A 27,126-nucleotide genomic window follows, 5' to 3' on the forward strand; every position below is an offset into this window, starting at 1 on the left:
CATTGCAAAGAGTAATTGGTCTGGTTTGAGGCCTCTGGTTTCTGCTACACTATTGATGATGGGCCCTCACTGAAACTCCTTGGATATACTGTTGTTGCCCTGTGTTGTGGAGATCCTGGAGACTTGGGTCTGCAGGACCGGTCCCTTCATGTACTCCAGCAGATCACAGATGGGGTGGATATTGGGGTTCACCAACACATTATCCTGGTTCTGGGCCAAGTAGTTGCAGGGTTGGTCAGCCTGCTAGCTCTCCTTGTCCTCACCACTAGGGCGGAGCTCTCCTGCATTGTCCTGGCTAGTTCACCCCTTGCAGTGATGAGCAAGGGGCAGGGTCGGTTCTCCTGCTTTTATGTCCTCAGGGTCGGTTCTCCCATACCTACACCTTCAAGGCTAGCTCTATTGTGTAGACGAATTTCTAAATGATCTTATTAAATAAAAAACATGGAGCCAGGGATATAGAGATGAAAGCCTTAGAGATCAAGGAAATAGTGATAGCCACCAACCTTACTTCTCCAGCTCTGCAGCTACCAAAAGGGAGTGACTTTCTGTCTACCTGCACCTTTCTTGCCTGCTGTTCTGCCCTCTCGTTGGCTCTTAGCCCAGCTACCTCACTTCCTTGTCACTGCCTGTCTGTACAGACCTCCAGTTCTCTATGGTTGGTACTGGAATTAAAGGCATGTGTCACCCACCAGCTTGGCTGTTCCCTAGTGTGTCCTTGAACACACAGAGACTCTGCCTGCCACGTGATTGGATTAAGGACATGTGCTACCACTGCCTGACTTTTGTGTTTACTGGCTTGCTATTTTCTCTGATCTCCAGACAAACTTCATTAACATACAAATAAAATATCACCACATTTCAGCATAAATAAAATATCACCACACTATTGTGTTGCCCAGGCATGGCAAAAGGGCCACTCTCCTGAGTGCTGCAGCTGATGAGAGGCAGGGACAGCTCTCCTGCTCTTAATACCTCAGGGCCAGCTCTCCCATCTGCCTCAGGCGTTGATAGCAGGGGGGATGGGGGGCAGCATTTCTCCCCCACCCATGCTGCCACATGACAGATGAGTAATGGGGACAGCTCTCCCATGCTCATAACTTTGGGGCTGGTTCACCCTCACCTCCACCAACAGGATTGGCTCTATTGTGCTGCCCAGGCGAGGTGCAGGGCTGTTCTCCTGAGTGCTGCAGCTGGTGTGGGACAGGGCCGCCTCTCCCACCTGCCTCAGATGTTGATGGGTGGGGGTAAGGGGCCATGCTGCTGCATGACAGTGAGTAATGAGGACGGCTCTCCCATGCTCACAACTTCGGGGCTGGCTGATTCTTAGCTGTTTTGTGAAGAAATGAACGAAACTTGAAGGGCTGTTTGTGGCTCAGTGCTAGTTAGAACACCTGTCTTGCAGGGGTAGGCTGCTAGAGTTTCAACCCAGCACCACAAAACAGTTTTTTTTTTTCAACTTTAAGATATAGTTATGAAATTTTTACAACTGGTCTATAGGAAATAATTATGCTTAGACTTTTGTGCTGTTGGCATAAGGGAATTGGTATTGATGTTCTAAATATTTCACCTCTATCTTCTACTTCACTTCAGTAGGACTGTTTTTAGCAGTATTGAGTGTACTTTTGTAGTCAGAATCACTGGGGTAAGCATTTGAAATACCAGGATGACAAGGAGGCAGCCATTTCCTCAGAGATCATGTATGTTAGGGAGTAGAGTCAGGTACATAAGTAAATCAAGTAGAAAAATCTTTTGAAGAAGCCATGTGAAGGGCAAATCCTCTTACAATCACTGGTGAGAGAATGTAGAGATCAATTCTAGTGGGATAATCCACAAACAACTACTTGGAGGAGGAGCCAGTGTCTATTGAGGCCTTAGGGATCAATAGGGTTGTTACAGAGAAAGAACAACACTTCAGTAGAGGGCAGGCTCTAAAGCTGGTGTGTATTGTATAAAGCAGGCTGTGGAAGACTGTTTTGGAGGAGAGAAACAGAGAGATAGATAGCCAGTTAGGAGGCAGATGCAATTGGCAGTTGGGGCAGATTAATGGGTCAGAACATAGAATGGACAAGGTTGTGATACTAGAGATAATATGGAGGAGGGGATAATATTAGGGATAAAATGCTGGTCATGAACCTGAGATGTCAAGAATGCCCATGTGTAGTTTATGAAATTGATGTAGACTCTGTGTTAAAACAAACAGCATTACAGAGAAACAGCAACATACTGTAGAAGAGTAGGAAGTATGGTTGTTTCCTCAGTTCCTGATTTAGCAAGATTAGGACAAATAGATCCTTTTTATGTGGTGAGAATAGTTCAGTTCCTTTTATCATGGTGAGTGAAATGATTATTGCAGTCACGTTGAGGTCTGATTGGATTTGCTCATTGAGCTGTGTATGCAGTAGCAGGCATGTCCAACCTGTGGACTCCAGGCTACACGTACCCTACGATACCTGTGAATGCAGCCCAATGTAAAACAGTAAATGTACTTAACCATTGTGAGATCAGTTTGTTTATTTATTGCAATTGTAATCCTGCTGCAGGATTCTTAAGTATAACTTTGTAGAGGACAATATGATGTCATAATGTCAAAAGTTGAATATGCCTGCTAGTGTGTGTGTGCCCTGTGCACAGGAACACGTGTCTAAGTCCCTCTTATGTCTTTAAATCAAAGGTACTTTATTATACCTGTGTCAGCAAAACCAAAAATCATAGCATTTTGGTTTTTTCCCTTTAGTACAAGAATTGAACTTAAATTTCCTGCTTACAAGTGTATTTGAGCTCAGGCAGAGGCAAGCAAAGAAGTGTGGGTGTAGTGCTGTGCTCAGGACCCCAGCAGTACTGGTTGCTTATGGTTTCTGTGCATGGACATAAAAGGTCTTTGCTTTTTCTGTTTGATGTAGAAGTATATCCAGGAAGCCAGGAATATGGGCAGTACCATCCGTCAGCCCAAACTGTCCAACCTCTCTCCATCAGTCATTGCCCAAACCAACTCGAAGTTTGTAGAAGGCCTGCTGAAGGAATGCCGCAACAAGGTGAGCTGTGGACAACTGAGTGCTGCTGTTCCCTTGGCAGCAAAAATGAGATCATTGCTTGGCTCCAAACACTTCTTTTTTAGTTAAAAAATGTGTGGTGTGTGTGTGTGTGAGAGAGAGAGAGACAGAGACAGAGAGAGACAGAGACAGAGACAGACAGAGACAGAGACAGACAGAGACAAAGAGATAGGTCAGGACAACTTTTGTTTTTTTGAGACAAGGTTTCTCTGTGTATCCCTGGAACTCTCTCTGTAGTCTAACCTGGCCTCAAACTCACAGAGATCCGCCTGCCTCTGCCTCCCAAGTGCTGGGATTAAAGGCGTGCGCCACCACCCAACTTCTCTCTTCTTGTGGGTCCTGATGAAAGAACTCATATCATCTAACTGGCCCCACTCCTTATATAATGGGATAATACTAACCTTACAGTCTTGTTGCCTTATTAATTACAGATTGCTTTGCATATGTGGAAATGTTTTTACATTCTGTTGTAATCTGACAGAAATCACTTTTCATGTCTCGAAAAAGCAGTTTGTGGGACTCTTAGTCCATGTTAACTCAACTTTTGTTGTTATTCAGTTTAAGCTTAGTAGTGTGGATGGTTTTCTCATTATAAAAAGAAAGATTAAATTTTTTGTTGTTGTTTTTCAAGATAGGGTTTCTCTGTATAGCTTTGGTGCCTTTCCTAGAACTCACTCAGTAGCCCAGGCTGGCCTCAAACTCACAGAGATCCGCCTGCCTCTGCCTCCTGAGTGCTGGGATTAAAGGAAGGCATGCGTCACCACCACCCAGCAAAAGATTAATTTTTAATATATAAGTTATAAAAGTAATTTCTTTTTTAAGTCGTCCGTCCCCCCCCCCCCCCCCCCCCCCCCCCGAGATAGGGTTTCTCTGTGTATTCCTCCTGGAACTTGCTCTGTAGACCAGGCTAGCCTTGAACTCAGAGATTTGCTGCTTCTACTTTCTGAGTGCTAGACTTAAAGACATGCACCACCACCTCCTGGCCTATAAATATAATTTATAATCAAAAAATCCTCATGCAGTCAGAGTATCATAATTTTTAGGACAACTCAGGTGTTTGTTCTGTGCTGTGTCCTGATAGTTATCAGTAAAATTAGAAGAAACTCCTACTCTAAGAAACTTGGGCTGGAGAGATGGCTCAGTGGGTTTGTTAATCCCACTGAACAAGTGTAAAGACCATTACCCAGATTCTTTGGTCAAATTACACAAGCTTTATTTTCTGTCAGGCAGGGCTATCTCTCTAAAGCAGGATTCAAGAAATTAGCATTGAACATAGGAGAAAGTGGGGTTTATATATGCCCAAAACTGTAAGGCTAGGGGGTTTTCAGTTTTTTTTTTATTGTTGTTGTTGTTGCATAGGAACTTGCAAAACATTTCAAAATTATTTGGCAGAACATCTTATCAAGGTGAAGATTAGAGTATAAGGTGTGGAACATGTCAAATTTCAGAAAATGGGTCAAAACATGATCAACCCCAAGTGTCACAGAAAGCAGGAATGAACTTATTTTGACCTTGTAACAAGATGCCTTAATCTTAAGATGGAGTTAGGCTGGTCCATCAGGTGAAGGCACTGGCTGCCAAGCCGTCTGATTTCACATATGTACCATGGCACTTATACTCCTTCCACAACCCTCCCCCCCACCTCCCCCACCCCCGCCTCTAAAAACTTACAAACAAACAAACTTAGATTAAGCAGAGCATGGTGGTGCACAGCCTTTAATCTCAGCACTGAAGAGGTAGAGGTAGGCAGATCTCTGAGTTTGAGGCCAGTCTGGTCTACATAGAGAGACCCTGTTTCAAAAACAAATAACAAAAGTTAGTTTATTCTATCAGAATTGATATTTTAATTTCAGACTTCTTTTATTTCAAGATTTTAATTTTTTTTTATATTTTAGTTTGTGTGTATGAGTTCTTTAACTGCATTTATCTGTGTCCCACATGCACACCTGGTGCCTAAAGAAGTGGCGAGCCTCCATGTGGGTACTGGGAATTGAACCTGGGTCCTTTGCAAGAACAAGTGCTCTTAACCACTAAGCCAACTCTTCAGCCCAGGATTTTATTTTTTTAATTATGCGTGTGCATCTCTGTGATTCTATGTACTTGAATGCAACTGCCCTCAGAGGCCAGAAGAGGGTGTCAGGTCTCCTGGAGCTTGAGATCTGCCAGGGTAGGTTCTGGAACTGAGCCCAAGCCTCTTACAGGAGCAGCACAGGTTCTTAACCCTGAGCTGTTTTTTTTTTTTTCCAGCCCCTAAGTTAAAATTTTTTTTTAAATTGACAGTTCATTCTGAGTCACTTGTGATTTTCCCATATAATGTTTCCTTTCCTGTCATCAAGAACATTGTTGATACATTTCTTGAAAGATTGCATGTTCCTCAATCATCTTTGACATTGATGATGATGTTACATATTTACAATAAGCATTTGCAGATTTTTACCTGAAATTATACTCAATAACTTTGTGTCTCCTTGAGGGTTATTTCAAGGTTATATGTGTACTTGAAGGTTTATTCAGTACATTTATTTAAGCAATGAGAATGGGAGAATATCAGAGGTGAGCATGAGCAAAGGACTTTATTCAATTCTTTTCATCTCATAAAGGCAAAGGCTTGACTCCAGAGTGATGAAATCCCTTGCTAGGGTTACATGCTGTGTTTTTACCACCTTCTTACCTGGACTTTGAAAGCTTGCACTCCCTCTAATCTGACCTGTATGTCTGTAAATACACTGTCCCTGGGGCCTCTTCATCTTGTCCTTCCCTGCCCAGCACATATGCCTTGCAGGCTACCACAGCCCTCTGCAATTGTGTGTGGTCCTACTCACTGTGGGGATCTATCCTACTTATCCATTCCTAGACCAAGAGGATGCTGGTGGAGAAAATGGGCCGAGAGGCTGTGGAGCTGGGGCACGGAGAGGTGAACATCACTGGTGTGGAAGAGAACACCTTGATTGCCAGCCTCTGTGACCTTCTGGAAAGGATCTGGAGCCATGGGCTACAAGTGAAACAGGTAATGGGTCTAGCTTCTGGTTTCACTTACTAGTTTCCCCATACCAGTGGTTCTCAACCTTACTAACACTGTAGCCCTTTAATACAGTTCCTCATGTTGTAGTGACCCCCAACTATAAAATTATTTTTGTTGCAACTTCATAAGGATAATTTTGCTACTGTTATGAATCGTATATAAATATCTGATATGCAGAATATCTGATATTTGACCCCTGTGAAAGGGTCATTTGATTTCCCCTCCAAGGGGTCTTGACCCACAACTTGAGAACTGCTGCCCCATGTTATCTAGCTAGCTGGCTGGCTTTAAAGGTGAACAGAGTGCTTCCAGAATGAGTCATGAAACAGCTAAACAAATGTGAGTTCAGGGTTTTTGTTTTTTCTTATAAATAAACTTTATACATCTGTGTTTTTCAAACTTTTAAAAATGGCATCTTTCTTGGGAGTAAGTTGCAGGTCAGTTTGATGGATTCTCTAGCTATTGGGGTGTGTCTGAAGGTAGAACAGGAGAGCCTGAGTTCAGGAAGCACCAGCCATGGCTGATTTTACAGCCCTAGTAGAAATGAGGCTCTCATTGAGGGTTAATCATCTGAAGATCTGAGAGAGATCTCTGAGGAGTTGAGTGTTTTGTTTTGTTTTTCCCACGTAATATTCAAAGAATTTCTTTATTTCAGTGATATACTTTCAAGTGGGAGTCAAAGTAGCATCTTTTATTTTCATGTACTTGTTTTGAAGCAAGGTCTCATGTAGCCCAGGCTGGCTTTGAAATCCATATGTATTCAAGAATAACCTTGAACTCCTGATCCTCCTGCCTCCACCTCCTAAGTGCTATTACAGACATGTACACACCTGGTTTGTGCAATGCTAGGTGTCCAATCCAGGGTTTCATGTGTACTAAGCAAGCACTCCACCATTTGATCTGTATCCCCAGCCCTTTAGTTACTTAATTTTTTTAGGGGACATTGTTGTTTTTTGAGAAAAGGTTTCTCTGTGTAGCTGTAGCTGTCCTAGAACTCACTCTGTAGACCAGGCTGCCCTCAAACTCAGAGATCCACCTGCCTCTGCCTCCTAAATGCTGGGATTAAAGGTTGTGTGCCACCAAGGCCCAGCCTTTTTTAAATTTTCTTTTTGAAACAGCGTTTCTCTGTGTAGCCCTTGCTGTCCTTGAATTTCTGATCCTGATGCCTCTACCTCTGGAGTGTAGAAATCATAGGCATGGACTGCTACATTGGGGATTTATATGGTACTGGCTTGCTGTCTGCTAGGCAAGCACACTACCAGCTGAGCCACATCCACAGCACTAAGATACTCTAGTTTAGACATTTAACAGTGCTAAGTTATGATAGCATCTGTCATTATTCCTTTCGTTAAATATAAAACTAAAAGACTTTGTAAGATTATTATAAATACTGTTACTAACATAATGCATACTATATTTTTTATCAACCACATAGGGACATCAGCATGAATCTGAAATTTTTATCATCTGTGATAGTTATGAGGTCTAGGGAGATGGCTCAGTTGGTAAAATGCATGCTGTACAAGCATGAGGACCCGAGGCCTGTCTCCAGAACTCATGTAAAAAAGCTAATGGTGTTGAGTGCTCATGAAAGGGGGGGTGGCGCTCAATGGACAGCCAGTAAGTACTTGATGAATTCCAGGCCAATGAAAGAACCTGTCTTAAAAAAACAAGATGGGGCCAGGCAGTGGTGGCACATGCCCTTAATCCCAGCACTTGGGAGACAGAGACAGGCAGTTCTTTTTGAGTTTGAGGCCAGCCTGCTCTACAGAGTGAGTACCAGGACAGTGAGGACTGTTTCACAGAGAGAGCCTGTCTCAAAAAACCAAACCAAACAAAAAAACCAAGTGGAAGCTGGGTGTGGTGGCACATAATTTAATTCCAGCACTCAGGAGGCAGAGACAAGAAGATCTCTGTGGGTTTGAGGCCAGCCTGGCTTATTCATCCCAGCCTGCAACTAAGGGCAAGGATGCTTTTAAATATAATTGGAAGTTTAGAAGCTGTTTATAGACTCTCATAGGCTAGATATATGTTTCTGTGGGCAAGAGGTGACCTTTCTCCACTAGAGCATTTAGAGATTGCCTTTTACTTCCTTATTCATGATCTCTTCCATGCCCTTTTGGGCATATCCCATCTCCTTTGTATTCTAGTTGGGAACCATTTCAGCTTTTTGTTCTCTTCCATTCTGTTTTTCCTGTATTTTAGTAGAAGATGTATTTATGTACATTGTGTGTATTTGAGGGAATTGAAACCAGACACAGCACAGATATTTTTAGCAAAAGCTGATGTTTGCATAGTGAGTATCATAATAGCTGTTCATTCCTCCCATTGGTTCCAGGGGAAATCAGCCTTGTGGTCTCACCTGTTACATTATCAGGAAAACCGGCAGAGAAAACTCACATCAGGAAGCCTCAGTACCTCAGGTAAGGCCATCTCTTCACATGTGCAGAGAATGTCTCAGCTTACTTCCCTGCCCCTCGCTATAATGATCTTGAATTCCCTGTCCAGGCCAGTGATGCTTTGGCTTTGAATGTTTTCTGTTTTAAAAATAAAGTCACCTGGCTGGAGAGATCTCAGCTTAGTAGTTAAAGACTGTTTGTTGTGGGGTTGGAGAGAGATGGCTCAGTGGTTAGGAATACCTGCTATTCTTCCAGAGGGCCTGGGTTGGATTCCCAGAACCCACATGGTTGCTCACAGCATTTGTGGCTCTAGTTCTGAGGGACCCTACACCCTTCTTTTGCCGGGTATGAATGCAGTACGCATACATACAGACATGTAGGCAAGGCACTTATACACATAAAAGAAAAATTAAATTTTTTTTATAAAAAACGCTCATTGTTGCACAGGATTAGAGTTCAGTTCTCAGCACCAATGTGAGGTAGATCAAAGCTGTAACTAGATCCCTAGGGGATCAGACATCCTCTTCTGGTCTCCATGGATACTCAAACACACAGTGCCCCCCCCCCCCCCCATACACACACAAATTAAAATAAATCTTAAAAAAGAAAAAACACTGGAGCCGCCATGGGCTTACTGAAACACAGAGCATCAGCTGCACCACAGGTTTGCTTTCCTTATCTGTTCTAGACCCTTTTGATTAGTAAAGTAAGCATCCTAGTTTGGCTTCAGAATGGGCTGTAAATGAAAGAAAAATGAAATTGGGTTTTACTATGGTCCTGGTATTTGCAGGAAGCTGTTCTTAGCATCTTTTATTTCTCTGACATGGGCATGGAAATTATTCTACTAGTCAATTCAGTGTCCTTCCTTGGAACTCAAGTGAAGAGCCTAGTATGAACAAACCTTTATACTTCCTTTCTGTTTCTAATTTAATAAAAATGTCAGACTAGGGTAGCTGCTCAGTGATAGAGCCTGTGGCATGCTGAGTGTCCTGGGTTCATTCACCAGCAGTGCTAAAAATACTGGAGTTGATTTTAAAAACTTTTAATTTATTTCTCTTATTATAAATTATGTATGAGTATTTTGCCTGCATGTGTGTATGTGCACCACGTACATGCCTTGGTACCCATGAAGACCAGAACAGGGCATTGTGTCTCCTGGAACTGGAGTTAGAGCCAGTTGTGAGCCATCATGTGGGTGCTGGGAATTAAACCCTCGTTCTTGTTACAGGATCATCTGTTCACACTGTGAACCTTGAGATTGCATTATTTACTGGAAAAACCTGTTTCTAGTTATGGTGTGGCTCAGTCCTAGCACACTACTTTAATCCAAGAGCTTTCTGCTTGAATATTGTAAACAGGATTAAATAAAATCAACCATAGGTCAAGAGTCAGAGCAAGCAAGTAGTTGACAGGAAGTGAACATAGGATTTTTTTTTTTTTAATGTGCATACTTCTTTTTATTTATTTATTTATTTAATTTATTTTTATTTATTTATTTTTTATTTATTTAATGCGGAATGCTGTTTATTGAAGGAGGGAGGTGGTCTTAAATACAGGCTTACAGCACAATGGGAGAGCCCCAGAGGGCAGAAGTTCACTACCGATGTTTTACAATCTTGCATCTAAGCTGTTAACGCCCAATATGCAGGATACACAGACAAAGAACTTCCCTTAAGCATTCAGGAGGGTGGAACCCGGCAGGGAATTAGCATAGGGAAGATATCAAGGTCAAGGTCAGCAAGCAAGGCAACAGTTACCCAAAACGGGGGTCAGGACCCTACAGGTCTCCCTTTTACTAAAAAATGGGCTTCTGACTTAGGTTGCGTGGGAGTCAGAACATAGGATTGTTAAGGAAAAGCCCTCGAGAGTAAGGGGGAGTCAGGAGGACAGCGAGAGAGATGCACAGAAAGAGAAGGGAGGGACGTTGAGTTTGAGGAGAGTTGTGGTGTAGGAGAAGATGGGAGGCTTCTAGGACCTTGGTGGAGGAGATCAGCAGGGTGCTTTCTCTGCCTCTTGGAGCTAGCAGGTTTTCACCCCAGCATCTGGCTCCAAGTCTTTATTGGTAAAATAGAACAATTGAGATTTTATTAAAAACAACAGGTCCTCTAGAAGAGCAACCAGTGCTCTTAACTGCTTAGCCTTCTTTCTAGATCCATCTCCACCCTGCAAAACAAAACAAAACAAAAACAAATACAACCTGTAGTTTGTAGAGACTCCGGGGACCATCTAGTCCAGCCATTTTACTTTATCAGAAAAAGGAACAGGATTGTTATAAGATCATGCAAAAAAATTAATGAAAAAGTCTAGGTTGCAGACCTTTATCTACCCCTATAGGGTCCTTCATGCTGTCCCTGTTTTCTTTCCATAGGTATACTGGCTCCTTTACAACTCTCTTTATACAGAGAGAGTTTACGGCTATTCTTTTTTTTTTTTTTCTGGTTTTTCGAGACAGGACTTCTCTGTGTAGCCCTGGCTGTCCTGTACCTCACTCTGTAGACCAGACTGGCCTCGAACTCAGAGATCTGCCTCCCTCTGCCATATCTGTGCTCAAGTCCCTTCTGCCACAAAATCAGCTTTGCTGTGTCTCACTCTGTTAAGTGGGAAGACTGTACCTTTATTGGCTTATCTTACAAATTATTCAAGAATTAAATAATATGCAAAAGTTTAAATCTGATCTCTGTTGGAAACTTAAGAATATTTGTGAGTGACTGCTTAAGGTATTAATGATGTAACCAACTGTTTGCTGTAGGAATTTGTGATTTGACATGTGAGAGAGTTAGCTATTTGGATACTCAGGTTTCTTTGGAGATGACCATCTTTGTTGTTCCAGGAATAATTCTTGATTCAGAACGGAGAAAGTCTGATGCCAGTGCCGTCATGTCTCCCCTGAGGATCTCCCTAATTCAGGATATGAGGTCCGTCTGTATTCATTTGTGAATTAGCATTAAAGTCTTGTCTCAGGTGTTGCTTGGGTATGACACTCAGCCCACAAGATCTTGGTGGCTGGTAAAGCATTTCAGCTAACCCAGCTAATTAGGAAGTCTTCATTACTAGTCTTTGTATAGTTTATAAAAAGGTGGCTTTCCTGGCATTTTGGTGAACTACACCAGGAGAGAGCACAGGAGAGCATCTCACCGTCCCAGGGCTTGGGATTAGCCTGGTTTGTTGAACCCTGTACTCTCTGTTCTTTCTCCCAAAGCCACGTGGAACAGTGAGAGTGACTCTCCCAGGGTGGGTAGGGCTGTCTTGTGCACTTCTTTGGCTCACAGGTGAGGCTAAGACAGTGAGTTCCTTTCCTACTCTACCTTACACTTTTTCCCTTAGGCACATCCAGAATATTGGGGAAATCAAAACTGATGTGGGCAAGGCCAGAGCATGGGTTCGACTGTCCATGGAGAAGAAGTTACTCTCCAGACACCTGAAGCAGCTTCTTTCAGACCACGAGCTCACCAAGTAAGGCCACTCGACTGGGAGTAGACCAGAGCTCCAGGGTTGGCAGGGAGACCAGAATCTGGGGGTGGGAAGGGAGATGCAGCGTGTTACTGTGGCAGCACGTTACTGCAGCAGCATGCAGTCAGACTGAGGCTGGGACGAGTCCTGCAGTGTCCCCTCCTCCCCCAACAGCAGAGCTGTACTTCTGCCTTCTGCTCCCTCCTTGCAGTCTGCACGTCTAACCCAGTGGGTCCTCCTCTCCTTCCTGGAGCCTTCTGGTCATGAGGCATTTTTTCTTCTGTTTCTTTCCTGTCCCGAGAAGCAAAGGGTTGGAGAATTAAAAGGGAACTTCTGAGTTACCTACCCCGTTATCTCTTCTCTCCTGAGCCTCAGGTCAACCTAGAACAGCCAGTTACCTTTCTTCTTCTTTGACTGGGCCTTCTCAAAACTTTCAGCTAGCCCTCTAGAACCTCCCTCTAAACCTCCCACTAGGATAGGGAGGGAGTCCAAGGTGCTTACACTTCCCAGAGCCACCAACTCTGCAGACCCTGTCCATCCATCTGTGACCTCTCCCCCTCCCCTGGATTGTTCTAAACCAAGGGATGAGAGGTCCTTCTTTCTCTGGCTCTCACATGACTCCTCTGCGTCCTTTCAGATACAGCACATCTGGCTCGCTCGCTCTCCCTTTTTTTTTTGGTGGTGGTGGTGGTGTTAGGGATTAAGGACATCATACATGTGAGGCAAATGTTGTACTACTTAGCTAGTAAGTCTTCAGCCCTAATCTTGTTTGTTTTTTTAAACCATAGCCCTATTAGAGGACATTAGCTTAAAATTCACTCAGTATACAGTACTTTCTTACCCAATGTTCTGATCCTTAAACTACTCCAGTAACTAGAAAATGAGATTTGCTTCCACAGATAGGAAGAAAGAGAAGAGAGTACTACATTAAGCATAGTCCCTTGGTATTAGCCCATTTGGCATTGCTACAACAGAATACCCAATGTTGGATACTATATAAAGAAAAAAAGATTTACTTATCTTACAGTAAATGGGATGCTGGAAGTTCAAGGTCAGGCAGTCACATCTTTGAATTGTGGCAAGGGCTTCCTTGGTTACATCACAGCATAGAAAGGTCATCACCACATGTAGAAGGGACACAGTGCATGGAGTGGTCTCGGTTTATGACAATCTGCTGCTCTGATGAGAACTCACTCCAAAGGCCAATGTTACTGCCTGCTGAGAGCAGTGCTCCTCTGACACAGTTACCTTCTTTAGGTCCGACTTGAGGACTCTGTCTCAGTATCACCACACTTGGGCCCAAACTTCCAGCACATAGGCCTTTCAGGGAGTTTAGCCAAACCATGCCCAATCCATAGCTCCTGCGTCCTGTAGCCTCATCTTTTCGCCCGTTTACTCAGCATCAGCCATGCCGTGTCCCTCCTTGTCAGCTGTCTGCAGTTGTCCCTTTTCACCTGTGTGGCCCCGTCTCTCTCCATCTACCAATTGCTTTAGGACCTCGTCAGAAGTTTTCTTTCCCGGAGTTCTTTGTTCTCCAGGCAGGCATTTGCTACAGCATTTGTTGGCCCTCCTTTACCACTTAAATGCTGCCTTATCTATTCGTGTGCTGCTTATGACAGTTTGCTTACATTGAGAAGGTGAACTGTGTGCTTTTCCAGTGCGGGTCTAGTGTGTTGCTTCGTATCTAGAAGGAATCAACCAGTGTCTGTAAACTGTGTGCCTAGCTGCCTGGGCAGGAACCACTGTCTTGGAAGAGTCAGGCTTGACAGACTGTTCTTTAACCTCTGGCATTCATTTTCAGCCAGCTCCTAAGACTGTTGGTAGCGTGGAGACTGAAGAAGGTGGAGGGGGCCTCATGTTCATGAAATTCATTGAGCCATAAACTAGAGGAACAAATTAGCACCCCTGTTGTGAGTCCAGATCTCCTTGACCTCTCCATGGTGACTCCTGCTGCTGGTGTATAGTGTCCCCCTTACCTTGATCATGGGGACTCCTGCTGGTGTATAGTGTCCCCCCATACCTTGACCTCTCCATGGTGACTCCTGCTGTTGGTGTATAGTGTCCCCCTTACCTTGACCTCTCCATGGTGACTCCTGCTGGTGTATAGTGTCCCCCCTTACCTTGACCTCTCCATGATGACTCCTTCTGGTGTATAGTGTTCCTCTTACCTTGACCTCTCCATGGTGACTCCTGCTGGTGTATAGTGTCCCCCCTTACCTTGACCTCTCCGTGATGACTCCTTCTGGTGTGTAGTGTCCCCCTTACCTTGACCTCTCCATGGTGACTCCTGCTGGTGTATAGTGTTCCCCTTACCTTGACCTCTCCCTGCTGCTGTGTAGAGCTTCCTTTATCTTGAAACTGCTGTGTGATGTTGTAAGGCTGCAATTACCCTTCCGCTCTCTTTTTTAACTCCTTTAAAAAATTGCAGTATTCATTTACTGTGCCAGTGTGTCTGTGCATGTGTGTGTGTGTGTGTGTGTAGGTCAGAGGACAGCTCTTGGGTATTAGTTTTGTCCTTTCACCATGGAGGTCTCAGGGTGGAATTCAGACTTCAGACTTGGCAGCAGGACCTTTTACTCCCTGAGCATCTCACCACCTGCCTCCTGCTCCCTTTCTCCCCCTGCTCTTTGCAGGATGTTGTGGCCTCTGCATATGTGCCATTTCTTTGTCTCTGTCTTACTTGCTCTCCCTCACCTGATGATCTCATCCACTCGTGACTTCAGTCACCTTTGAGCAGGTGACTCCCATCTCTGAAGCTCTAGCCCTGACCATTCTTCTGAGCTCTAGTCCTGTATTTATTGTCTTTCAGACCTTAAGAGTAGTTTGGAGAGAATAAAAGCAGGCTTCACATCACATAGTTAACTTCCTTACAGTTGGCAATGTCCTTACTGTTCTCTATGAGAATCTTAACATCTTCCCCACTCTCCCCCAACATCCACAATCCAGAATAGAGTCAGTTTTGATCCCGCTGTTCTGCTCCCTCTAAAGAGGCTGAGTCCTTAGCTCCCCCTTTCTCTGGCTCCTTGGTTTTTCCTGCTCTGTTTTATTTTAGTCATCATTCTCTTTTCAGCCTCCCACTACACCAACTAAATTTCCTAGCATTGGCCATACCTCTAGGGCACAATGCAGAAACCCATTACTTAACAAAGCAAATTGCAAGTCTTTAGCCTGAGGGTGTAGGGCCTTCCTTTGTTTTGTTCTAGCCTAACTTTCCAGTCCTACTGCTACCTGATCATTTCTGGGCTCTCAACTCTAACCACCCTGATTTCTACACATTCTTTTCCTGTGACTTAGAACATCTGTCTGGTGTTATGCTGTCCTCTAGATCCCTCATGATCTAGAAAACATTACAGGACTAAAAGTTCACTGTTCTTTAAATTCCCAGAAAGAGCCTTTCATCTAGTAACTCATTATGCTTATTGGCACTTACCAGTTTATTCTATCAGTGTATTTGAGGACAAGCTCTTCCCTTTTTAGGACCTGTGGGTAAGGCACTTTATATCCTTCTCTGGCTGGTGGGGATTTTAGTATGGGCAACTAGAATAGTTGTCTTCTTTTTCTCTGTATTTCTCTTTGACAAGGGCCTGAACACTGCTCTCAGTGTCCCCTTTTCTATGGAAAGTATTGTTGTCAAGCCACAGAGGGCCTAGAATTAGGCAAAGGAATTGGCCTTTGGTGTGCTGACTCTTATCTGCAAGCTGGGTCTGAGGTAGGATCAGGAGCCTACTCTGCATCACCTCTGGAATGCAGTGTTCTGACTCACAGCTCTCAGGAAGGCTTTGAGATATGGCCTGGTAATGAATGGTCACCACAGACCTCGTGCCAACAGTGTCTATGTTATCTCTGATGGACTGCAGACCAGCCCTTGGTTTAGAAAAGGAGATTCCATGACCTGTCCCATGGGACAGTATCGTAACATCAGCTTATGTTTTTGTTGGACCTGCTGCAGCTTAAGCCCTTTTCCTCTAGCCTCAGCAGACTGGCTAGTTTTCAAACTTTACAAAGTGATCCTAAGAAGCTTGAGGCTTGACATCTCGTGCTTCCCTTACCCATCTGCTTGTGGAAGTGAGCACGCTTAGCTTCGTTCCTCTCCTCTTGGCTGGGGATTGATGTGTTGATGTCTTGCCTCCTGCTAACAGGAAGCTGTACAAGCGTTATGCCTTCCTGCGCTGTGATGACGAGAAGGAGCAGTTCCTCTATCACCTGCTCTCCTTCAATGCAGTGGACTACTTCTGCTTCACCAACGTCTTCACAACCATCTGTGAGTAGCTCTCTCCTCCGCTCCCTGCTGGCCTGCTCTAGCCAGGCTTTTTAAACCTACCCAGGCTGGCTGCCTCCTTTGTTCTTTATTTCCTTGTTTTTTAATTTTTAAGAAGAGTGTCACTGTGTAGCCAAACTGGCGTCAAAACCAAACTCATGACAGTCCTCCTGCCTCTGCCTCCCAAGTACTGGTATACACCTCCATGCCTGGCTTCCCTTGTCTTTTCTGTTTACCTTGTGTGTCTATGGAAGAAGTAAGGGATTAGGTACAGTTCCTTCTTGATGGCTGTTTTCTCTGAGCTTTCTCTTCTCACGACAGTGTTGTTCCAATCACTGCTCTTGGAGCTGAAGGACAGACATAACAGTATGCCAGGGAGCTACATTTCCTTTCCACCCTGCATACTTCTAAAGAATCTTTCTTTTGTTTTGGCCTAGGAGGTGTCTCAGCATCACAGATTTGTGGTAGCCTCAGAGAGAGAGAGAGATCTCTTCCTGAAGTAGCAGGAAGAACTCCAGGTGGCAGTATGTGATTTAGGCCAGGCCAGCTCTGCCCCTAACTCACATATTCCTGTGAGTGGAGCCTGTCCCTGCCTTGGGCCTCACTCCCCAACTCTCGTAGGAGGAGGGTTCCAAATACCCTAAGGTCTTGGAGCCTCATCTTTGTCTGATGCCAAGATTCTTTCTTTACTTGGTAGCCTTTGAGTTGGCTTCAAAGCTAGTTCTCTGGCCAGCCACTCTCTGCTGCTACAACTCACACTCTTGTTTCTCTCTTTGGCGATCTTCCCTCTCAGACACTAGGGCTGTGGGCTTGGTAGGAGTAGCACTGAACTGCAATTAGAAGACCCAAGGTAAACTGTTTCCCACTCCGTGCACTGCAGAAGAGAGGTGGCAGCTGTGTACCCTGCTAAGATCACTATTGTTGTGTTATTAGGGTTCATGACTTTGCGAGAGACTGCAAAGTACTCTGAGATGGAATTCAGTTAGGAGGTGGTTACATTTAAAGCCGAGCCTCCAGATAGGCTCGTTTTTTATTGGGTGATAACCCTGGGAACAGTGAGAGCAAGGCTGGTGTTGGAAGCAGTCAGGGATTGTGATGCTTCAGAACTCTGCTGACAGCCACACAGCAGGGGCTGCAGTCATGCCAGTATACCCTGGAGCAGGTCAGGGTCCCCCATCAGGTGTGGGAGAGTTCCAGTCCCACCAGTACCTCTGTGGCTTCTCTAAACAGTGATTCCGTACCACATTTTGATCGTCCCAAGCAAGAAGCTGGGTGGCTCCATGTTCACCGCCAACCCATGGATCTGTATATCAGGAGAACTGGGTGAAACACAGATCCTGCAGATCCCCAGGAATGTGCTAGAGATGACTTTTGAGGTATGTGTTACCTGGGGGTCCTATCCCAAGGCTGTGGGGACTCAAGTTTGTGGCAGCTGAGGTGGGAGTTTTCTGCAGGACGTTAAGGAGGCCTTGTTTCCCAGCCATATGCGTCAGCACAGTTCTGAGACAGTCTGAGGCCAGGACAGGGTTGACCCTGAGGGAAGAATCTGCATCCTGTATGGAGTCACTGGCTGGAAGGAGTTTGTCAGAACTCACGTACTCCCTTGTCCTAGGGCAGTGGGGTGGGGTGGGGCATTGGAAAATTCCCCAGAGTTCTTTCAGCTGTTACACACAGGTGTTTGTTAAGCCTCAGGACCAACCTCTGGAGTGGCTTGACCCCAGACCTTGGTCTTTTTCTAAGGCTAGCATCTTCTTTCTCAGCCGTGAGCTGCCTGGGAGACAGTTCTGGGCTGTCAGGTCTGGCGGTAGATGGAGCTATGAGCTCTGCTTCTGCAGTTGCTGAGCCTGCCAGGTAGCAGGCAGCCAGTCACATCTGTGCCTTCAAGGATTGCCGCTCTTTCCTCCTGCTTTTCTGACCTAACTTCTTTTCTTTATTCACTCAGTGCCAGAACCTGGGGAAGCTCACCACTGTCCAGATTGGCCATGATAATTCTGGGCTGTATGCCAAATGGCTTGTGGAGTATGTGATGGTCAGGAATGAGATCACAGGACATACCTACAAGTGAGTGACTCTGAGTGTGCACCCTCAGGGCTGTCTGTGGTGACTGAGTATGAGCTTTTCAAGGAGCCTCTTAAGGTTTGCCTTGTGCACTTGAAAGATACAGGATGGTTTCCAACCAAGTAAACACGTATAACATTGCTGGACACATGTCCCAAGTCACCCAAGCCACTCAGGTAGTTCCAGTGATAATACACTGTGGGACAAAGAGAGCCTGGGGAGCCCTTAATCTGGTTTTGTAACATGTCCCTATGGATTGGCTTTGTTGATGGCGCTCCTGAGCAGCAAGGGAGGATGCTGGAGAAATGAGCAGCTCTCAGGGGTCATTGCTTTATTTCCAGGTTCCCATGTGGCCGATGGCTAGGGAAAGGGATGGATGATGGAAGCCTAGAGCGAGTGCTGGTTGGGGAGCTGCTCACTTCTCTACCCGAGGTAGATGAGAGGCCTTGCCGGACTCCGCCCCTGCAGCAGTCCCCCAGTGTCATCCGGAGACTTGTAACCATCTCGCCCAACAACAAGCCCAGTAAGTAGGAGGAAAGTCTGGGAATGGGCAGATGTCTGTGAGTCCTGGTCCCAGCCTGTGAGCAGCCCTAGGAGCCACCACTATTGACAAAGCCGTCTCCTCTCGTGATCATCATATGTATGTGGCTCTTGCCTTGAAGACCTGGAAGGAGAATCTGATGTTTTCTTTGTTCCTGTCAGGGAGAGGGGTCATTTCTGGCTGCCTCCTTCCTGGTGCCTATTCACTGCCAAGTCATGGCCCTCTTATGGAAGCAAGAATTCAGAGTAAAATGGAAAGTAAACCTGGCCAGGATCGCATAGAGACAGAGCTCTCCTAGCTTTGACTTTGCCCCCCAAGATTTTGGGACAATCTCTCTCTGCAGAAGTAGTTGGGCAAGAGTCTCTGCTTCCTAAGTTCCCACTGTCCTGCTTCTCCCATGGGCCTGTTTCCTGTGTCCCCAGTCTCCTGCTTGGTGACCTCTGAGATTCCTTAAGGATGTCTGCTTGATTTTCTCAGAGCTGAACACTGGGCAGATCCAGGAGTCCATCGGGGAGGCAGTCAATGGCATTGTGAAGCACTTCCATAAACCTGAGAAAGAGGTGAGCCTTCCTGCCCTGCAGCCCAGAGCCTTTTGAGTAAGAGGGAGTCATCTTAATATTGCAATTAACCTTGTTATGCTCTTCAAGGTCCATGTGCTGTGGCTAGTCCAGAGTTATCAACAAGGTCTTCTAGGATATCCCAGGCTAGCCTGGAGCTCATTATGTAGTCCATCCGGGCCTCAGAGTTGTGACAGTCCTCCTGCCTCCGCCTCCCGAGTGCTGGAATTATAAGCATTGTTACCATGCCCAGCCAGAGCCCAGTACAACATATGCCGAGTCTACTTTGGGATGGGGCAGATGCCTTCCTCAGGAGCCCTTACCTCAGTTGTTCTGTTTTCCCTCCATGTTGATGACTGAGTGGAGTCTCTAGGGCCCCCCGGGAAACCCAGCCTCTTCCTGTCATTTTCTGGATTTGCTTGTGTCTATCCAGAAGATGACTACTGGCTTTGTGCTCTGTTGGGCAATGTTCTGTGTGTGACCCCACTCCATCACATGCCTGTCAGGAGTTCTTCACCAAAAGAGTGTGCTGGCCACTGTGGTTAGTGCTGGACAACAGATGAGAGCCTTGTGGTCTTTGACTTCTTCCTGGCCTGGCTGTGGGTTTAGGGATGCAGTGGTGGAAGGGCAGCTCAGCTGAGATCTGCCTGTCACTCACCCTGTTTTCTTTCTTAGCGTGGCAGTCTGACACTGTTGCTTTGTGGAGAGTGTGGTCTCGTTTCAGCCCTGGAACAAGCTTTCCAGCATGGATTTAAATCACCCCGGCTCTTCAAAAATGTCTTCATTTGGGATTTCCTGGGTGAGCTGGTCTGTTGTTCAAGAGTGGGAAAAGCATGTAGCTGTGGAGGTCTTACCTGTATCGTGTGGTCTGGCTGTAGACGGCAGGTCAGGCAGCCCTCGGGTCTGCTCTTTGTTTACCTTGGTTTTCTTGAAAGGATTGCCTGGAGCACCCCAACTCCATGCTCATCCTTTATGAGCTCTTGACAGAAGAAATTCTAAGTATCCTTCATCTAGAATAGGCAGGCTTGTCCCAAGTCCTCACCTTCTGTCCCTATAGATCCAAAAGGACAGTTCAGAGTGTTGGATCCCAAGCCCTGTGTGGTCCCCACTGGAGGATTTTTTATCCCGGAGAGAGTCCTCAGAGCTTTCTTGTCTCTTCAGACCAGGGGAAAAGACCATGTTTATGCCAAAGGCTACATAAATACATTTTGTAACTAGAGGTCATTTTTATTTATTTTATTTATTTTAAAAGATTTATTTATTTATTTATGTGTGTGAGTGCTCTATCTGCATGTACACCTTTATGCCAGAAGAAGACATCAGATCCTACTATAGATGGTTGGGAGCCACCATGTGATTGCTGGGACCTGAACTCAGAACCTCTGGAAGAGCAGCCAGTGCTTTTAACCTCTGAGCCATCTCTCCAGCCCTAGAGATTATTTTTAATATACTCACTGATATCAGTATACTTGCTTTATTCTCCTGAAGTTGCCTTTCGGGCTTGGAAAGTCCCATAGCAAGTGACCTGTAGAACAGGCTTTGGGGACCATTGTCACAACTTTTCTGCTTTTCACAGAGAAAGCACAAACCTATTATGAGACGCTGGAGCAGAATGACGTAGTTCCCGAGGAAAACTGGCACACGAGGGCCCGCAACTTCTGCCGCTTTGTCACTGCGATCAACAACACGCCCCGGAACATCGGCAAGGACGGCAAGTTTCAGATGCTGGTGTGCCTGGGAGCCAGGTACTGCAGGGGCAGAGTGCAGGGCAGCCACTACTCAGATCACAGCAGTAGGGCTGTCATGCAGGGGCACTGGCCATGGCCCAGGCCCCTGTGGAGAGCTCCTTTAGGCTGTTCATTCCTTCTGTAGCCTGCATGTTTGTGGGGATCTGTGAAGGAGAACGTGTAGAATTAGGGAAGACGGAGGCCATATTTTGATGGGAAGATTTAAAACCACCCCTTGAGGAAATTGGAAGTAAATATATATAGTTATTCTTTCATTAAAATTTGGATGTCCCAGGCCTTCTAGAGAGTGATAGGAAGAAAACTGAACTGAGAAGTTTACTTGTCATGTTAAAAAGCAAAAGGTAACAAGAATCCATCAGACTACCTTGTAAAATGTGCTGAAACCCTAGGGGGAGAGAGTCCAGAGAAGGCTTCAGGAGGAGGTGGTACTGAGATGAGGCTTTAGTGTAAGGAAGTGACAGGTAGAGTGAGGGAAGGGCAGTGTTAGGAAGCACGTTCCAGAGGAAGCAGGGCTCTTCAAGACCTGAGACAGAAAATTCCTCCTGGATTACGACTGCATTGTTTCATGAGAAGGCTAAAATAATGTGGATCTGATGTCCTGGATTTTATGCATCAGAGTGGACAGCATTGAGAGCATGAAGGCAAGAGGACTGGAGGCGATGGCAGGAGAGAGTTGGTGGAGTGGTTAGATACAGACTCTAAGCTGAGCACTGTGCTGCATGGCTGTAACCCCAGCTAAGGCAGGAGGATTGCTTGAGCCTAGAAATACAAGGTCATCATGAGCAACACAACACAAAAGTAAAATATAAGATGCTGGAGAGATGGTTCAGTGGTTAGGAGTACCTTTTGCTCTTGGAGAGGACCCAAGTTGGGTTCCCAGCACCCACATGGGCACTCACAAAAGTTCTAGAGAATCTAACACCCTCTTCTGTCCTTTGCTGGCATTGCATACAGGTGGTGCACAGTTGTACATGCAGGCAAAATACCACACACATAGAAAAAAAGTAAAAATAAAAAATAGACTATAGAACCTGAGTTTCCAAGCTCATATCTTTGGGCACATCTTACTTTTCTATGATCTTGGACAAGCTATTCACCTTCATTTGTGAGGTGGGGGCAATAATATCCTGGGGCTGTCATAAAAACTAAACCTTGGCAGGTGGTGGTGGCGCACACCTTTAATCCCAGCACTCGGGAGGCAGAGGCAGATGGGTCTTTGAGTTTGAGGCCAGCCTGATCTACAGAGCGAGTTCCAGGACAGCCAGGGATACATAGAGAAATTCTGTCTGGAAAAACCAAACCAACCAACCAAACAACACCCCCCACCCCCCAACCCCGCCACCAAAACAAACAAACAAAAAAACAAAAAAACCCAAAACAAAACAAAAAAACCCCAACAAAACCAAAAGCTAAACCTCTTGCAACTGTACTGGCACTTGGGAAACGTCATGTGTCTTAGCACTTCTTCCTGGTGGTGTTAGCTCTGGGGCTTGTGTTTGATGGAGTGGGGAGTACTCACTTCGGCCTTGTAACTGGTGTGTGCTAAGGTTATCTGGGGAGATGAAGGAGGTGGAGGGAGAGGCAGGTGACAGGGGTAACTGGGTTGGGTTGTTCCAGGCTGAGCAGGTCCCAGTGGAAGGCAAGCTCCTTTAGGAGGGAAGTGGGGCTATGGGGAGGTGCCAGCTTCTTCATCTTCAGACTTAGCTCAAGGATCCCCCTTGGCCTTGTCCTGTTTTTCTTCCTTTTCCCTCACTTTGACCTGCCTGGACCATTCACTCCCACCCTGCCAGAGATCACCTCCTGCACCACTGGATTGCCTTGCTGGCCGACTGCCCCATCACTGCACACATGTATGAGGACGTGGCACTGATCAAAGACCACACACTCGTCAATTCCTTGATCCGAGTGCTGCAGACCCTGCAAGAATTCAACATCACACTGGAGACCTCCCTTGTGAAGGGCATTGACATCTGACCTCCCAGCACCAGCCAGCAGCAGGACCCAGAAAGACTCCTGCAGCTCTGCCTCTTCATCCCAAAGGGACCTAAGCATTTGTAAGGGACAAGAAGAGATGTATACTTACTGTAAAAAGAAAACTAGAGGATTTTTGGAAAAAATAATCTATTTTAGAGTTTATTTGCTGATCTGCTTTTTACACACTTTCATGTGAAAGAGTGACAGGAAGAGGGAGCGAGGTTGGCACTGCTTATTTTGAAGCTGGTGCCCTCCCTTGCACGGCCACGCACTGGGAGCCTGTGGCCTCCTGGACTGAGCCTGCACACATGTGTGGGGCTATTCCACATGCTGCCCCGTCACGTCGATGAGGCCATTCCACATCGTTTTTAAACTAATGTTTTCTATATTAACATTATTCTGAATACCTGGCTTTCACGGGCCATGCACAGGTGTGCGAGCGAGCGAGCGAGCAGGAAACCCATGCTCCAATCAAGGGATTCGTAGCAGTGCCTCTGATCAAGCCCTGCAGTCGGCCCACATCTGTTCCCCTGCCTTCCCCTTTTTTTGGTCAGTATTATTTGGGAAGGAGACATGCCAGGACGTGTCGTTGTGCCGCTGTCATGTAGAAAATCATGTTTCCTGTTGGCACGAAGTTGCACAGAAGTAAACATGAGCATGTTTTAACAGGCTTGTCTTTTCTTCATCTATCTTATTTATTTAACCTGCCATTGTGTGTTTTAAGTATTTGTTTTTCTTTTCTTTTTTTCTCTTTAAGAAAAGGAAAAGCTTGTCACAATCTAACTGGCTATGTTATTACTGTTAAATTTATGTTGTTTTGCAACTTAGAAACCAGCTACAGTATGGCCCACTTAATAAAACACCTGAGACAAACCTCACTGGTCACTGGCTTTAATGGATGTGTGTGTGGGCTGTGGAGAGTGCAGTGTGGCCTGCCTGAGGACCAAACTCTGCATCTCTGCAAACTCTGCATCTCTAGGCTCTGGACTGCCTAGGATGCCCCTGAGGACCTGTGTGTGTCCTTGGGCCCTCCTTCCCTCCCTGGTGCCCAAGGCTTTCATAGCTCATTCAGTCAACTGAAGAAGGGGATGTGGGAGGGTGGTTCTCCCACTACACAGGGGGAGGAGACTTGGCAAGAGCTTACAAAGATTGTCACTTGATGGATGATTCTGGGCCATTTCTTTAGAAGGTAGGGAGATTGAGTGGGAACATAGAACACGGGTGGCCTTGTCTGCCCTGTGTGTGTGTGTGTGTGTGTGTGTGTGTGTGTGTGTGGTGTGCAAAAGCCCATTTTCTCGTGAAGGGTTTGCTGTGTCAGATGTATCAGCGGGAGAGCCTTAGGACACTAGCAGCAACCAGCTAAGTGTTTATTTTTAAGTCAGGCCCCTTTGGCAGAATGTTCCGGAAGCATGGCCTGAGCACATACAGCCCTCAGACCAGTAATTGCTTTCTTTAGTGCTCTCATGGTTCTGCATATACTGTTCTCTGCTTTTCCTTTGCCCCCTGCCTGTACATTGTGTGATGTTTACTTTTAGGAGGCACCTGCTATGATGTCTTCCCCAACCTCCCAGGCAATTGTCATTTTCAGATTATGGCTCTGCAGTTTCTTAGAGTTTGGCAGATACCAGGGCCATCCCTGGACTGTGAGCTTCTGCAGGGCAGAGAGGACATCTCCGTCTCTTTCTGGCAGCTGGGGAGTGCACAAGGGCTGTTTTTGCAATAGATAAGGAAAAGGAGGCTTCAGGAGAGCCACACTGTGGTGTCTTGCCAGCAGGGGGCATGAGCGGGCTGCATATTGAAACCTCAGTTCCTTTGCACATTGGGGAGGGAAAGAGAGGAGAGGGTGGGTCATGTCTTCAGAGTACAAAAAGAGAATTTCTGGCCCCCTAAGAAAGGTAGCCTGAGGCTCAGCTGTGTGTGTGCATGTTGTGAACCTAAGCCAGGCACACCTAAAACCAGGAGCTTTACAGACACACTCTGCAAAGCGGGTGTAGGTTATCCCAGGTTTGGGAGGAGACCAAGGCCTGGAAAAGTTGAACTCCTTGCCCAAGGCCACACAGCCCATAAGTAGTTTGTGGTTCTTAGAGCAGTCTTAACCCTAGCTCGTGGTTTTCCCTCCTGACAGCTAGTCCCTTGTTTGAGTGAGTGGTCCACGCTTTATGATTTTAGAGAGACCTGCCCTAACTGACCCCGTCAGTCCCTTCACTTCTCCTGCCTCTACTTACAAGCATTACACTCATTATTTGGTCATTCTGAGTGTCAGCTTTATGAAGGTGAGACTTGATTTACTTTGTTCACTAAATTGTGCCTGGCAATATGGTAGGAACCTAGTAAGTGTTTGGAATAAATGATTTCATTGGTCATAGGCTTCAGACCAAGGGCAAGCTGTGTAATTCCCCCAAACCTCAGAAACAGAAACAGGTCAATAATAGTGTCTGCATCCTAGGGATGCTATAAAGGCTAAATAAGTCAGGCATGGACCGGTGATGTGGCTCAGCAGTAAAGGCACTTGCTGCTGGTGATCTGAGTTCAATCCTGGGGCCCATATGGTAGGAGAGAACTGATTCCTGCTAATTATCCTCTGATCTCCACACATGCCCTATGGCATGCTTCTGTGTGCACATGTGCGCACACACACAGTAAATGTAATAAAGGAAATGTCGGGTGTGTGCCAGTGTCTACTGTTGCTGTTACCTTGTGTTACATCCAGTCTTTTCCTGGTATAGAGATGACTGAAACCCAGAGGCAAATGGTGGTGGGAATGCGACTTTAGTGAGGATGGAATTCACTGTGAGATCTGCTCTGGGTAGCAGATTATCAGGGGAGTGGTCCTGCCATGCTGAGAGAATAGTAGGAGCGAAGAGGTATGAGAGGCCAGTGGGTTGGAAGCTTGGAGCAGTTGAGAGGTCAGCCTGACCTGGGGAGGGGTGCAGGTTTGTGGGCCCCATAGCCACAAGGTCAGAGACAGTGGCCGAGAGGTATGGAAGTGGCCCCATCAAAAGTGGCCCCATCAAATGGACGCTCCAGATCTGTGGACTGATAGGGAATTTCCACGTGCTGCACACCAGTCACAACTCAGGGACTGACATTCTCAGCACACGTTTCCACCGCACGAATGGTCCTGCTCTTGGCCCTCCTTGTTTCACACTGAACTGAGAAGTGGAAACTCGAGGCCTGAGTGCTACTGCAGAGCTGGGTGGCAGGAAGGAGTGTGGGTCTACCTGGTTGAACCCTGCCCGTCAGGAGGTCACAGGACTCAGGAAAGAGGCAACTTAGGGAAAAAGGGTTATTCGGTTCAGGTTATAGTTATCCTGGTGGGGGAGGTAGGGCAACAGGAGCTTGAAGCAACTAATTAATCCACAGTAAAGAGCAGAGAGGGAGGGAGGGATGGACAGATGGACAGATGGACGGACAGATGCCAGTGCTCAGCCTACTCCTTTTCATTCAGTATAGGATCCAGTCCATGAAATGGTGCCACCCACATTATCGGTGAGTCTTCATACCTCAACTCAAGTAAGACAATCCTTCACAGGCCAACTTAATTATATCACTCCTTACAGTCTTCCCAGATGATTCTAGATTTCGTCAAGTTCACAGTTAAAACTCGGAATCACAGTTCTTTATCCTCTCTCAGCTCTGAGGAGCTAGTAACTTGAGCCAGTGCTCACACTGTGTGACCCCTGAAGAATGTGGGACAGGCCTAACTTGGGACAACTGAGTAACAGGCTGTGGTTCTGTACAGCAACCAGAACTCAGCCGTGAGTTTCAGTGAGGGAGTTGGTGGCCTGGGTCGGCCCCGAGCCGAGAGGGTTGCTGAGAAGGTGGGTGTGAGCATGTTTCTTAATTGGGGCTTTGCTGCTGCTTCTAACAGCTGCTTCTGCTGTGACTGTCTCTTTCTACCGTGTTTTTATCATCACTGGAATAAGGAGTGACATAAGAGAGCAGCCACATCCAGTAGCTCTAGATTTCAAGGACTCTTGAGTCAGTTGTATCCTGCATGGGGCCCGGTCAGGACCTGTAGCAGCTCTGGGTAAGAATGGATCCCGTTCACCCAGCACACAGCCCTGCC

The 27,126-nt window shown here is 46.1% G+C and overlaps 1 protein-coding gene across 3 annotated transcripts in view; it reads left to right on the forward strand.

The window, feature by feature from the left end:
* Dennd5a (DENN domain containing 5A) overlaps positions 1-23,931 on the forward strand; it is a 69,299-nt gene extending 45,368 nt beyond the window's left edge. Inside the window, exons 11-23 of one of the 3 annotated variants that reach the window (XM_059268957.1) lie at positions 2,901-3,032; positions 5,905-6,057; positions 8,411-8,495; positions 11,302-11,386; positions 11,796-11,924; positions 16,061-16,182; positions 17,410-17,555; positions 18,122-18,240; positions 18,579-18,760; positions 19,256-19,338; positions 20,011-20,134; positions 20,912-21,080; positions 22,874-23,931. In XM_059268957.1, the coding sequence (XP_059124940.1) occupies positions 2,901-3,032; positions 5,905-6,057; positions 8,411-8,495; positions 11,302-11,386; positions 11,796-11,924; positions 16,061-16,182; positions 17,410-17,555; positions 18,122-18,240; positions 18,579-18,760; positions 19,256-19,338; positions 20,011-20,134; positions 20,912-21,080; positions 22,874-23,057 (1,713 nt within the window). In that variant the 3' untranslated portion in view covers positions 23,058-23,931. Of the gene's footprint in view, positions 1-2,900; positions 3,033-5,904; positions 6,058-8,410; positions 8,496-11,301; positions 11,387-11,795; positions 11,925-16,060; positions 16,183-17,409; positions 17,556-18,121; positions 18,241-18,578; positions 18,761-19,255; positions 19,339-20,010; positions 20,135-20,911; positions 21,081-22,873 lie in introns of those variants that run through there. The other 2 variants (XM_059268975.1, XM_059268965.1) reach the window with 2 other exon arrangements.
* The last annotated feature ends 3,195 nt before the right edge of the window (positions 23,932-27,126 follow it).

Source organism: Peromyscus eremicus, chromosome 1 (assembly GCF_949786415.1).
Source record: "Peromyscus eremicus chromosome 1, PerEre_H2_v1, whole genome shotgun sequence".
NCBI classification, from domain to species: Eukaryota; Metazoa; Chordata; class Mammalia; order Rodentia; family Cricetidae; genus Peromyscus; species Peromyscus eremicus.